This window comes from Phacochoerus africanus, chromosome 10 (genome assembly GCF_016906955.1).
Source record: "Phacochoerus africanus isolate WHEZ1 chromosome 10, ROS_Pafr_v1, whole genome shotgun sequence".
NCBI classification, from domain to species: Eukaryota; Metazoa; Chordata; class Mammalia; order Artiodactyla; family Suidae; genus Phacochoerus; species Phacochoerus africanus.
The window spans coordinates 17789321-17804019 of record NC_062553.1 but is presented as its reverse complement, the minus strand read 5'-3'; the positions used below and the strand labels follow the sequence as shown (position 1 = coordinate 17804019).

The following is a 14699-nucleotide window of genomic DNA, read 5'->3' as shown; positions in this document are numbered from 1 at the left end:
TGGCCTCTCTCACGCATGCGCTGAAACAGTTTTCTTAGCGCAGAGCCGGCCGCAAGATTCCTGCGGATGAGCTGAAGGATCCGCTGGGCTGCTCTCTACCAAGTTTTAGTCACAATTCATTTTCGCCAGCTGAATTTGAATTCCTCAAACTTCCTGAACCTCTGTGGTCAGTGAACCTAGCCTAGCAGGTTTTTGTGGGATTGTTGATGTTATCATTGTTGTTTTTAATTTTAGTTGGCCTTTTCGGATTTTGAGGGCTTTTTTTCAGTCTCTCAATGCATATATCATTAAATATTACTGTAATCTATTACAAACCATGGCAGCGAGGAATTCAGTTGGCTGTGAAAGACGTATTCTTTAGATGAGACCTGCTATATGGAGATTTTTTTAAGGCGTATGTTTGTGAAGAGATATCAAAAGCTTATCCTAGGGCAGAAGAAAGACTTGGCAAAAAAAAATATATATATATATATATTTATATAAAATAATCCTATAGTTACTTAAAGGTCTAAAAGAAAACAAACGTGTAAATGTGGCTGACTTAATAAGCAACAGGAAAAAATGAGTTTCAGGGATTAAATTATTATTCACAATTTTAATCTAGAAAATGTATGAACAATTACAGATGATAACTAAGGGGGTTTACTGAAGTTACCTTACTTAATGTGTTGTCATTTTTTCACACTGAACTTTATCTGTGCTCTGTATAACATTGTGGGGTCAAGTTATTTTCACTTCCCTAGCATAGTAGTCTGGACTTTGGTGATTGTGGGTGTCCCATTTATTCATTCATTTGCTAATGCATACATTCATCGCAGATACCATGATCTTTATGAAAAAGATGCATTCCTGACTTCAAGGTTCTTAGAGTCTCTGTTCTACCAGTCATTGGCACAGAGTGGATTAAACTTCCAGTCAACCAAATCAGTGCTTCTCTGGTGGTAGTTTTTGTGAGCATGGGTTTATTCTGGGATTAGATTCTGTATATGCTTTGAAGCTATACCCTTCCTGTGGCCCTCATTTCCTGTTAGCATTTTTGTCCCATGAAATATGATCACTGCTTGTCCCTCTCCTTCCATTGCCATAGGCCTGCCTTCTACCCAACTGTCAGAATTTTGGGGGTCTTCAATTTGAGTGTTTCAAATAGCCTAGCCTACACCTTGAAAACTGGAATTTCAGCGACTGATTTTCAATGTACGTTATTGTGTGACAGAGCTCATAGTTCCTATCTGGTGATATTTTCTGTAGAATCTGTTTGTGTTATTGTAATTATTAGTTAACACGGTAAAAGTTGGTAGAGTTTCATCATAAGTGTGTTCTTTTTTGAAAAGCCTCATTATATCAGACAAACTCAAAAAATTATGTCAAACAAGTTCATTATCTGTATATATGAAAAAGCCAATCAATCAGTATGCCTAATTTGTATTAGACAGCGGGAGCTTCATATTTCTGGATGCACTTTGGATACATGATAAACCATTCAATTGTTTAAAAATGAAATATAAATCTACAAATTAAATATGTAAATACTATTTATCTGAGTAAAATACCTAATTTCAACCTAATTTGGACATAAATAATATTTTCACATTTCAGAGGACCTTAATTACTGAGGTTGATTAATTTACTTTAACATCTACTGAATACAATTCCTTTTACTAATAGGAGAAAGAAAACATATTCTGGGCCCAGCTCTGCCAGTAACTAGTTTTATGGCCCTGGGAAATATGATTTAGCATCTTAGGTCTCGTGTTTTTCATCCATAAAATAAGAAAGTTAATAAAGACCTTTTTGGTTTCAAGTCTATGGTTTTCATTACATAAATAATCTGCCTCTTGACTTTTTGAAAATAGTTAATGAGTAAAAATTGAAAAAACTACATACATGTAAATATAGCTATGGCTATCTCTCTCTCTACACACACACACACACACACACACACACACACACACATAACATGTGGATGCCTATCTCAGGTATGTTTCTCATCATGTTTTCCCCTCCTTCTGTTCAAAATACAAGACTGCCAAGGAGAAGCAATTGAAATTTTGGAGTGAGAAGAAGATTCTTACTCCACCCTTCATAATTGGGAAATGCCTCCTGTAGGAGGTAAGATTTAAGAAGCATAAAAGGACGTAGATGAGCTCTCTTTGCAAGTCTATAGATTTCTCAGTCTATAAACATAGTATCTTTACTTTAGTTGTCTATTAGATTTGGGGATCTGAAACCCTCTTAAACTATCTGGTTCAGTGTCCACAATTTGCTATCGTATCTCAATTAATTTTCAGTGATTGGAATGGTTATTGAGTGAGCTCTGGCCTCGTAAGAAATAAGCTATTCTCAGGGCTGGTAATAAAATTATACGTTTTAGGAGAAAAATCAACTGAATGTTCATAACGTTCTGTCGTCTTGTAGTTACTCTGCTGTTTTCTTGTCTAAACAAACTGTGTACTCTATTCCAAATTAAAATAGAAAACATTATTTCTCTCTGACAGTATGATGCAAATTTTGTATCCTTAACAGGGGTGCTACATTTTGGGGAAAATGCTATATTTGTCTGTGTTTTCAAGTGATAGTTTGCTGCAAATGCAAATATTGTTTGGAATTTGTTTTAGCGTAATGGACTGTTGTCTGACTTTGATCCAGTATTCAGGGCTTTCCTTACTTTAGTTTTCCAGTTTCCAGTTTCCAACATGACTGTTGTAGAAAGAAAACAAATCCGAAAAACCTTCAATATTTCATAATTAGTTTCCTTTTTTTTTTCCCTTTAGCCAAACCAACATCTTTATCTCTTCCTCTGACCCCAGAGTCACCAAAGTAAGTATTAAGAACTGTAACCATTTTCAGAAAGGGAAGGGGGTTCTAATACATTTGGCTACAGCAACTCCATTTCAGTTTGTTTTTATAAATGTGCCATATCTTCCAGTGACCCCAAGGGTTCCCCATTTGAGAACAAGACTATTGAACGAACCTTAAGTGTGGAACTCTCTGGAACTGCAGGTAAGCCTTACGTATCACTTGGACGTTTTGTGTGGGTGAGGGTGTGTGTGAAATATCTATTGAACTATAAGATGTAGTCTCTGTGTGATTAATGAAGTAAACAGAGTACCAACAACATGGCATAATAAGTTAAATATTTTCAGTTGTTTATTTATTTATTAAGAGGAGACATTTATTGTGTGTCAGACTTGGGCCAGACTCTCTGCTGTATATTATTGATCTGGATCCACAAATAAACTTATTTCGGATGAAGACACCACAACTTGAGTAGGAGGATAAATTAACATTTATTGGTCTTCCACTCAATAAATATATCAAGCGTATAAATGTTTTTGGCAGATTTCATGACGACCTCATAAGGATGATGTTAGTTTTGTTTTTGTTTTTTTTTTAAGATGAGAAAATAAGGTTCAGAGATACAAAGGAACTTGCCCAAGATTACAGAGCTAGAGAGCAAGAGCCAAGGATTAAACTCAGGTTTACTAATTATCAATGCTTCACTTGAAATATTTTCTCACCCTGCATTATATACAGTATAATGCTCTCCTATGTATGTTACCATTTTTATCTTTTCAGTAAAGTAGAAAAATTAAAAAATATGACCATTCACCAAAACAAAATGTTCTTACATTTTTAAATAAGAGAAATTTCCTTTACCATTTGGACTTGTGAATTTTTTTGGCCAATCTTACTTCACATTCTGAAGACGAAGAAGCTTTAAAAACTTGAACTAACCTTTGAGAAACTTACTAAACCAGAGAGTTCCTAGGTCGACTTCTGAGTTGGTTGCGAATGGTACCGTTGAACTAAGGCCTTGGGTTTTGATACTTGAGCCACACCAGAAAGTGAATCAGGATGTTTGAACAAGAAGTTCCTTGGATCTGGCCATTTCTGATAAGGGGAAAGGAACAGTAAGTTAAACAAGATGCTTTCAACCAGAACTGTGGTGCCTACACGCACCATGGTCATTGTTGCTAAGTTTAATTTCACACTTTGAGTTTGCTAAATTACCTCCTTATGAAAGGTCTATCACATGATTGCATGATTTGGTCAAGGAATAGAGCAGTTAATTTCATAGCATTTATATATATTTTACTGTGTGTACATATATGAATATGTCCTTATGTATTCACTTATAAATCATGTACATAACATCACTTCTTAAATAAATCAAAATTACATATATGATTATAAGTAACGTGTGTGTGTATATTATATGCAGTTGAAGGCTTCCTATCTAACTAGTGACTGAGTCTTTGGTGGGTTTATCGAAACAGTTGAAGTTTGGTCATTTAACTTTTGCTTAAAACATACAAATATGCATTCAAATATAAAATTTTGGGTGTAAGACAAAGAGATTATTGCATTGAATAGAAATGTACTGACTGAGGGTCCATTCATCTTTCTGGCCCAAACATCACCATTAATGCATTGTAGGTGGTATATGCTTTTCATGTCTTGCTTTTTGAAGGAAAAGAATTAAGGACATTTGTGTGGTAGTGTGAGTGAAGAATCATTCTAGATTTTTTATATTTTTTTCTGTAAATCATAATCATAATGCCCCATGCTTTCCCAGTGTTTCCTGACACCACCCGTTTATAACGAATATGACAGGCCTGCTTTTAGTGACATACCTTTCTTGAGTCTTTTTATAGAAACAACTTTTCTTACTCATATTTCATTCATTTACATAATCTTTGATTATCTTACAGAATAATTCCTGTCAGCAGTATAATGGACAGTAATGGATCTGGGAAAATACACTATCTTGGCTCCTAGCAACAAGTTAGCTGAAAGGAAACTATTAACTACCAGTGTTCAGATTGTTATGAGTATAACTTACTTTGTTTTAGAGAGAGCTAAGAAGGCTCTCACTGTATATCATGATACTAGCTTTCCATTAAAGAATCACTTTTTGTTTTTCTCTGATTATAAATAATATAAGCTTACTCTAAAAAATCAAAAATACAAACTAGTGGAAAATAATTATTCATAATTCTAAATTGTTTTCTATGGGTATTTTTACATCTGTGATAATTTCATAGTCACATAATTTTGCATTGTGATTTTTCAATTAACATTTTAATAAGGAAGTTTTATATCATCACAGACCCTTTATTGTAGGTTTTTAATGTGCTCTATAACATTAGTTTGAGTAGTTACATCAAAATTTATTTGATTATACTTTTTTGTTTTATTTTTCTTTTTCAGGGATACACCTAGGGCATATGGAAATTCCCCAGGCTAGGGGCCCAATCGGAGCTGTAGCTGCTGTCCTACAACACAGCCATAGCGATGCCAGATCCTAGCCATGTCTGCAACCTACACCACAGCTTACGGCTCACAGGTCACAGAAGCACAGGATCCTAAACCCATTGAGCAAGTCCAGGGATCGAACCCACATCCTCATGGATACTAGTGTTCATTACCATTGAGCCAACAATGGAACTGCCTTGATTATCCTTTCGTTGTTATAATTTAGGTTGTTGTAAAGTGCTACCATTTTGAAATAGCACTGCAGTGGAAATCTTTGTTAATACTGAAAAGTAGTATGGTGTTATGAAAAAGCACCTCTTTTTTATATTTCCTTCTTGTCAGAAGTGTTAATAGTTCTCTTATTGTTATACGTACTTTTAAATAACTTAGTTATCAAATTGAAAGTTTACTAGGCTCCGGAGTTTCCATCGTGGCGCAGCGGAAACAAATCCGACTAGGAACCATGAGGTTTCGGGTTCGATCCCTGACCTCACTCAGTAGGTTAAGGATCCGGCATTGCCATGGGCTGTGGTGTATGTAGGTCGCAGATGAGGCTTGGATCTGGTGTTACTGTGGCTCTAGTATAGGCTGGCAGGTAGTTCAGCTCCGATTAGACCCCTAGCCTGGGAAACTCCATTTGCCGCAGGTGTGGCTCTAAAAAGACAAGAAAAAAAGAAAGTACACTAGGCTCCACTGTTGAAAGGCAGGTAGAGATTTATAGAAGATACTTCAAAAATACTTAGAATCCTTACAAATATATACAGTGGATTTCTCTGTCAGTGAACCAGAAGTCCTCTTACTGGTATGATCCCTTTTTCTTAGTGCTTTCAAAGATTATTGAGTGCAACGGAAATCAATTTACCAATATATTTTTAACTCTTGCTCTATGTTTGCAATATAATAGGATGGGGGATATACAGCAGGTTTAAGACATAGAGACTAATCCCTGTAAAATGTAGCTAATAGTACATGAATAATTAATAATCTTGTGTTCAAGGTGTGGGCTTATAGTCAGCTGGAAAAATAACACATGGTACAAGTAGCATGAAGGGAAAATATTACTTTTTATTTATTGTGTTTTGATACTTTCTAAGGAAGGTAGGTCCAGAAATAGGTTTTTCATTCGTTGAGTATGATGGTCATGAGTGTAGGTACAAGTTAGACATACAGCAAAATCACACTGCAATAAGAAGAGACTTAAGACTACCTGAAAATCAAGGGATAAACTCAGAGGATGTAGAAGGTGGCTGGAAGGAGAAATTTGAAATCGGCCGGGAGAGTGGTGGATGGAGGAGGAACTTGGAGGAGAAGAGAGTTTTTTTGGTAGAGATACCAGGGGTTTAAAATGCTAGACAATGCATGATATTCATGACCTCCATGTCCACTAAACATCTTTCGTCAAATTGGTTGTGTGGCAGTGTTTGGAAGATGCAACAAGACCTGATTGTGCCTCAAGAGACTCATCAAAGGAGCAAAGAAGCTATCAAAGGGGATCCTGTAAAATGGCTTCAAGTTAAATACCATGATTGTGAAAAAGACTGAAAAGAATTGTAGAGACAGTTCAGGACTGAAAGAAGCATGAAGGCAATGCTGTGAATGGCAGTGTTGATCTGTGGAGAGGAGTTTGCAGGAAATTGAGCTCTCCACTGATCTGGGGAGCTTTAAGGGAGAACAATATTTGCATCATATTTTTAAGAGTGTGGAAGGAAAGGGGAGAAGATATTGATGGAGCAGAAGATACTAAATTGCACATTGAAACATCACATTGCCAGTAGTCAACATTGTTGACATACGAAAAATGGCAATTTCATGTGGTTCAACTCAACTAACACACTTTGTAAACTGCAAAGCACCAAACGAAAGGAGTCTGTAATGATTTTTTAAAAGCAGACAGCGTAGTCTAGTGAAATTGCACAAAACCTTGGCTCTGATATTAGGCATACCCAAGTTCAAATTCTGGTCTACCCCATCTAGGTGTGCATCCTTTGGTCAATTAAATTAAATTCCGTAGGATTCAGAATGATTAATGTATCACATGAAACTGGTTGCAGTACCTGCATCTCGTTGAGTCACTGTGGGGATTAAATGACATAAAACATGAAAAAAGCTTAGTCCTGACAGCATATATTAGTGTTCAATAGATATTAGCCAGTTAATTACTGGTAAGATTCATCTATGGAGGCCATTGTGCCTTGCTGCTCATCTTTTCAACTTCTGACTACCATTACCTGTTTCCCTTGGCCTCAATGCTCTCTCCTCTTTGGCATTCTTATATATGAAGTTATGTATTCTTTTTGGTGGTAAAAGTCCCCCTAATTCCCCACAAAATTGAACATATGCTCCTTTAGATTTGGGTGTGTGATTTACCAAATCAAGGTAGAAAAATCTCCTCTTGGGTATTCTCTCAACAACAGGTACTTCTGCTACTACTACAAATCCTGGAGGCGAGGCACTCCCCAGTGGACACTTCATATATGTTATCTCTTTGGCTCTCTGCCTGTTTGTGTTGAGGGAAAAACTATATGTTGATTCTGGGTCAGCGGTGGACCCTGGGTTCAAAGCAGGTCTATCCGACTAGAGATTATGTCTCTTTCCTGAAGCCTGAATTTTAAAGATGGTCGTGGACATCCGTTATGTTAAATAGGTTTTACTTCACTTGCCAAGTGTCATCGATTGGTATTGGCTGCCAGAAGCATGGTGTTGAGAATGATTCTAAGGCCAAATCTGTCTCAGTGGGAGTGTCATGATCAATTAGTTATGTCTGCCATAGGCGCAGCAGGGGGTGGGCATGGTGGGAATAGCATTCATGTTGTTGATTTGTTGATCTTTGATGTACAAGCTTACTCACCTTTAGTTGCCACAGAGGAAAGGGATCAAGCTGTTGCCCAGGCTTTTCTGGTGTCTTTTTTTTTTTCTTTTCTTTTCTACTTTCACAAATTTTAGTGAAATTTTCGAAACATTGAAGTGGAAATGTAAAGAACTAACAGAATTCTAAGACCTCCAGAACAATCCCTCTGCCCCATCTGCAGAGTCTTTGGGAAAGAGAGAGATGAGCTAGAAGCTTGCTTTATTAGGTATCACCAGCTGGTCTGACTTTGCGATTGTCCTGAACTAGCTCATTTTGGCTGATAAAAAAAAAAAAATCCTTCTCTTTTACAGGTGTAAAAACTAATTTGATTTCAAAATAGCTGTTAGTAAAGCAAGATGAGAGAAAAGAGAATGCTCTTTTGGCAGAAGGTGTTTAAATCTATTGCATATGGAGATGTTCAGAGTGCTAGACGTTTTGTTTCTGAAAACAAAAAATGGCAAAGCAATGTCAGCTCAACAAGACAATGGTTTTAACCACAGCACATGAAGGAATTTGGATAGGGACCAAAGTGACTGACCCCCGGATTTTATTAATATGTATGTTTATGCATATGCATGTATATGTATATGTGTGTATATGTATGCTTTTGCATGTACATAAGTATAAAATAACACATACTTTTGTTGTTATTACTATGTAAGTAATAAGACTCAATACAACTGTTTTGTATCAGGAAGAACTAATTAGGAAAATGAGAAGGACAAAATAATTAGCAGTCTCATCATGCTAACAGACTAGGTCTTTGTAGAGCTTTCCTCCGTTGATATGTATCTTTTCCCCATGGTTTTCTTGGTGATAGACTTCTGACTTACCGTCATATTTGGTTTTCATTGAATATTTTCCTTTGGTTGGCAGTCATTCAAGTCACACTTCAGTGGTGGTGTGCTTAAGGAATCCCAACTCATTAACAAATCCGTTAGTAATTTCTTATTCTTTTATATGGAATTTTTTTCTGGTCTTCCTTGCACGTCCCATTTAAAAGCTCGATTTACTAGATGGAATATTGACAAACAGCATAAATTTCCTATATCCTTTTGTTATGTGCATCTTTTGTACATGACTTATCTGTAGAGAAATAGACCAAAGCAAAATATGAGCAGTAGCTGGTAGTTTTAAAGGAAAGCCATAGTGACAGAGAACTAGAAAGTGACTTTGACAGGTCATATAATCCATTCCTGTGCCTGAGGAAGCCAAGAAAGGGAGACCCAACAAATTCTTTTTACAGCCCGTTCCAATGTTTGGCATCTTGTGTACTGACAGGAATTTCTTCCAAAGTTCAAGAATATCCTTCATTTTCTACTTTTAATCTCATTCTTCTCCATATCTGAAGGTGCCTCCGTTTTCTTGTCTGGAACTGATGCTATCCAATTTCACTTAATCCAAGGATAACAAAGCAATTTTCTCTCCCACTTCAACTTCAGAGCTTTGGTGGGAGATACCTGGAAAGCCAGATTCCTCCCTCCCCTCCTCAAATCCCTTTCTTGCCCCAGCTCTGTGAGAAAGTGCCCACAGGCCAGTTAATTACATATTCATCCTCCTTCTCTGAGAAAGAGTTGGGGGAGTTAGACTCCTGTCATAGGAATGTTCTGAAGCTTCTCTGTAAGACCAATTTGTTCCCCAGTTATCAGGGGTTATATAGGAAATACATAAAAATCAGTAGAGGCTCCATCAGTCAGAGAGGACATGCCAGCCTGGGTACCACGTTGGGGTGAGTGCAGGAGGCCCTTCCATGCCAAGGGTTAAAAACCTGGGTTACTGACTTGTGTGGAGATCCAGTGAGTCCTGGGACAGTTAAGGATGAAGAGGGCTCTGGAGGAGCTATTATCAACAAAATATTTCAGGGAATTCCTCTTGTGGCTCAGTGAGTTCAGAACCGGACATAGTGCCCATGAGGATGTGGATTCTATCCCTGGCCTCGCTCAGTGGGTTAAGGATCCAGTGTTGCCCTAAGCTTCATCGTAGGTTGCAGATGCAGCTCAGATCTGGCATTGCTGTGGCAGCGGCCAGCAGCTGCAGATCTGATTTAGCCCCTAGCCGAGGAACTTCCATATGCTGCGAGTACAGCCCATACATATGTATATATTTGACAACTAGTGTAGCAGTAACAGTTCATCCTGATTGGGGATCAGTCCTTCCTGTGCTTTCTTGACGCCCACCAAGTCCTTGAGGCCTAAGACGTCAGTAGAACTCAAGTCACACCCCTCTCTATTCCCAGTTCTCCTTTTTCGGTGAGTTTTTAAGCAATTTAGAAAAATCATCTTCTTATCGTCTTTCCTGAAGAAATATTTGAGTTGGCATGCGCCATAAGAAGAACCCCACTGTCAAACACCAAAGCGAGTCATAGATTCAGCAGGAGAGTCTGTCAAATGTAAACTGTAAAATCGTGTAAACTACTTAAAAAAATCTTGCTGAAGTCATTGGTTGGAGAGTGGAGCCCAAAATACAGAGTCGAGGACTCACCATTTATCAGAGTCATTCAATTAAAGCAACAAACCCCAAAGAGACCTCCTCAAAGGAAATCGTTTTAGAGCGCATAATGAAAGACAAAACAAAACAAAACTTGTCTCTGACTTTTTTTCTTTTTCTTTTTCTTTCTTTCTTTCTTTCTTTTTTTTAAAAAGGGCTGTTTAAAAAGATAACTGAAGTGTGTACCACTTCCCCCGGATTTGCTGTGCAGAAGTGCGTAAGTGTGAGTGATGTAGAGGTACTTGTTTATTATAGAGCACATTTCAATGCAGTAATCATAAATATTGCTAAGGTTGTGCTCTGTTGAAATATGACCTACATACTCTTGATTGTTTGTGTTACGTGATTTGTCTGACACCCATTACATTCTGGGTAATAGCAGCCATTTGTTGCTCTGCACAGCAGGCTCTTTTGACAAAAGAAAATAGGCAGCAATAAAAAAGCTATAGTCTGAATTACATTCTGCACAGTGCTGCACTGCTGAGAGTTTGTGCAAGTGTGTTAACAGTGTTCTGAACTGCCTCTTGTCAGCCTTCAGCCTGTAATGGCCATCTGTCCTCACATAAATCTGTCAAAACCTGCCAAGTTCAAGAGAGAGCATGGGATATACCTTGTACTGTCAACACCAAAATGTACACATTCCCCAGAAAATCAACACACAGGAAATAATCCGGAGGTGATGGGAGGCATTAGCACTGTGGATGTGGGCTGCTGGGATGAAATTCAGAGTCCGGCGATGGGTGGGGAGAGGCGCAAAGGCGGCGATGTGGAGGAATTGAGAGGTGTTGGCCCTCCCACTGCAGGGGACTGCATGCCGGGTGGAGGAGGAGTTAGAGAAATCGAATTCGTTTGGGTGCAGCAAGGGGCACCCCATCCCATCCCCAGCTCCAAAAAGTTGGACATCCCATTGAAAGGAAAAAAAAAAAAAAGAAACGTTCCTTCCGCTTTTGTTTTGCTTTGTTTTGCTCCGGGACGCTGCTTTATCTGGAAATAGATTTTCAGTTAGGCCCTGGTGCTTCCAAGTCTCGTGATTCCAACGATGTCTCAGTCTTGCTCTGGGATATTTTCAGATGAAAGAAGTTTCAGTCCACAGTAAAAAGTTTAGGGAATCATCTGAATTATTTTTTCCCCAGCCTACCTCCTCACTAATCCTAAAATAACTTCCATCTATGAACGGGTATTATTTATTTGTTTTAAGAAGCAACATGGTCAGAAATGCGGAACCCTGCTGTTTTCACTCACAGGGTCTCTCAAGTTATCTCAGGGTGTTTCTGCACATTGTAAGCAGATACACAAGAAAATGGACTTCCTGCAACTTTTAAAGAATTATCTCTTTATTGAAAAGCATCGTGAAGTCCTGCAGGCTTAGTCCCTGAAATGTCAGCAGTTGGTGGGGTATCCAGCACATAGTAGGTACCCAGTGGAGTCTGTGTAATTGCCACAGTCCGCCTAGTGTGTGAACAGAGTAAAAGGCTTTGTTTTGAACTCCAAGAAGCTGCAATCAGGGTGTCAGTACTCCCAAGGGCAACTGGAGAATCAGTTATTTAAGCGATAATGAGCTTAGGTACTAGGACAAGGGTTTCGAATGTTCAAGACTAAAAAGAATTTCTATATTTAAAATCCCTAGATAGCTGAGCTATTTTTAGAACTAGTCTCTCTTTAATAGTGGCCTAATTTGGTGTTTCTGAAGTTTAGGGGTTCTTTTTATAAATGGAGAATGTCAGTGAAAATACATATACCTGAGATCAAGGCAAGGGACCGCATAGAGACAACGGGACAGTGGCTCGCCATATGTGGTCTATGAACCGTGTCATTACAAATATCTGACCAGCTTCCCAAGTGATCCTCGGGCCGCTGAAAGGAGAGAACCACCAGTAAAGGAGGATCTAGAAATATAAAAATGAGTGAAAAAAATTGCAGAAATAAGCCCAAGCAACATTCCACTAAGAGCCTCTAATCTACTTGGAGAGACAAGATATAATTCACATTCGAGAAGAGATAAGCAGGAAAATATAGCAGTATCTGATAAGTATCGAGTGAGTGATCCTGGCAGTAAATTATTGGAAAAGTAAAAATTACCCTAATTCAGAGTATCATGAAAAGATTTATGGAGTTGAATTTGCGGATGTTGAATGTCATTTTCCCCAACTCAAGGGCTATGTCATTTGGAGTATTTGTGTTATTTACTCAGTAAAGAGAGATTATTCATTATTATTTCTTGCAGCAGCTTAGCTTTCTGTGAGAAATATTTGAGATCTGGTCATTTCTTTGCTGGGAATTGGTATCTTTAAATTTGTTGTGGTAAATGAAGGTAGCATGTGGTAGAAATCAGCGTGTGTAAATGGGGCAGTGAAAAGGGTAAGGAAATGTGAGAGAGGGAGGAAGACAGAAAGACAAAGAAAGAGGAGGAGGAGGAGGAAGAGTGAAAGACAGGGAGGAGGAGAAAAACTTGGAGGAGAGGAGAGAGATGGAGGAGGGAGATGGGGGAAGGAGGAAAATATGGGGGGGAGGAGGGAAAGGTGGAAGGGGGGAAGGAGGAGCAGGAAGGGGAGGGGGAGGAGGAAGAGATGGAGGAGGGGGAGGGAGGAGGAGCAGGAAGGGGAGGGGGAGGAGGAAGAGATGGAGGAGGGGGAGGGAGGAGGAGCAGGAAGGGGAGGGGGGAGGAGGGAAAGATGGAGGGGGGGAGGGAGGAGGAGCAGGAAGGGGAGGGGGAGGAGGAAGAGACGGGGGGGGGGGGGCGGGGAGGAGGAGCAGGAGAGGATTGGCCATAGCGGAATTTATTAGATTGAGTAAAAGATACCTGTCTACGAAAGAGGGAACACCAGGAGCGGGAGCGAGCGTTGGTAACACAGATGATTCCCTCAGAAATGTCACCTCCCTATCATCTTCAAGTAAAAGTGAGGCTGCTAATAAAGGGAAGTTTTTCTGAGACTCAGATGTGTCATGAAGGGAGAGCAGTGTCCTCTTTGTGTTAGCATTTCCCTGTCTTAACTTTTCTGCGATAGATTTCCAAAGGCAAACAAACCTCCTTGCATTTTCCTACCTTTTCTTCCCTCTTTTAGGGGGAATTAGCTATGCAGAATAAAAATCACCACGTCCTGATGCAGAATATTTCATCATAAGGAAAATATTAATTTCTTCTCCCTCTTTGTTATAAAGCAGGGGAACTGGGCAGTGTCTTGTTCCTACAAAATGTGGCTTTCTGCAACCTACTTGATTATACACACACACACACACACACACACACTCCACACTTTTATCCCCAGCAAGGTAGGATTTTGCTGCCTTTCCTTGAGACGTACAGTTGCCTTAAGTCTAACCCCAGGCTTGTCAGCGGACTCGAAGTTCTTTTTTGCTGACTAGCATTTACCCATCCTCCTAAATAAAAAGTGTATTGTAAACGAAGACATTCCCCTTGCAGGCACAGAGTCATTTGAACTCCAGCCTGCCCTTCTTCAAAGCTCCTTCAACTCTGGAGCCATTCCACACATATTCTTCCTGGGCATCAAGGGGTGAGTGGGACTTACTCTGGGTGAAGCTCAACAGAGGCAACCAGCCTTTGCAGGCTCTCCTACCATGACTTCAGATGGAATTATCTGCCCTTCTGTGGAAAAGCACTGGAAGGAGACAACAACTGACAGATTTTCCCCCTTCTTCCTTGATATTTTGTTTTTCATTTTTTGTAATTAGTAAGTTGCCGCAGGTTGGATTCCATTCAATCCTTCAGCCTTGTAACCTGCCCTGATGTGGTCTCCAGATAAAATGCACCGCTGGCGCTGCAGTATTTCGTGTTACTGTTCACTTAGGTTTCTGTTGCAGAACCATATTTTAGACAGAATGTATTAGTTATGCTTACAAGAATGTATTATACCTACATTAGCCATGGTTTACTAAGTTAATGAACTGTGGAGACAAAGAATCATTGCCGTCAGGTTGTAGAGCTGTCTGGTGCCCTGCGTTCGCCAGCTGTACTTTACTGAACTTACTTTGAAGTTGCTTCTGTCATTCCCACACCCTGCCCCACATTTGCTGTCATTTCATTGTTTTTATTTTTAAAATTTTTTTGAAGTGGCCTAATTCTTTGGCTCCATGGGTAGGTATCCCAGTA

The 14699-nt window shown here is 39.1% G+C and overlaps 1 protein-coding gene across 3 annotated transcripts in view; it reads left to right on the top strand.

The window, feature by feature from the left end:
* Positions 1-14699, top strand: part of PPARGC1A (PPARG coactivator 1 alpha) — a 120417-nt gene that overhangs the window by 79851 nt on the left and 25867 nt on the right. For all 3 annotated transcript variants that reach the window (XM_047798085.1, XM_047798084.1, XM_047798083.1), the window contains exons 6-7: positions 2772-2817; positions 2927-3000. In XM_047798085.1, the coding sequence (XP_047654041.1) occupies positions 2772-2817; positions 2927-3000 (120 nt within the window). The remainder of the gene's footprint in view (positions 1-2771; positions 2818-2926; positions 3001-14699) is intronic.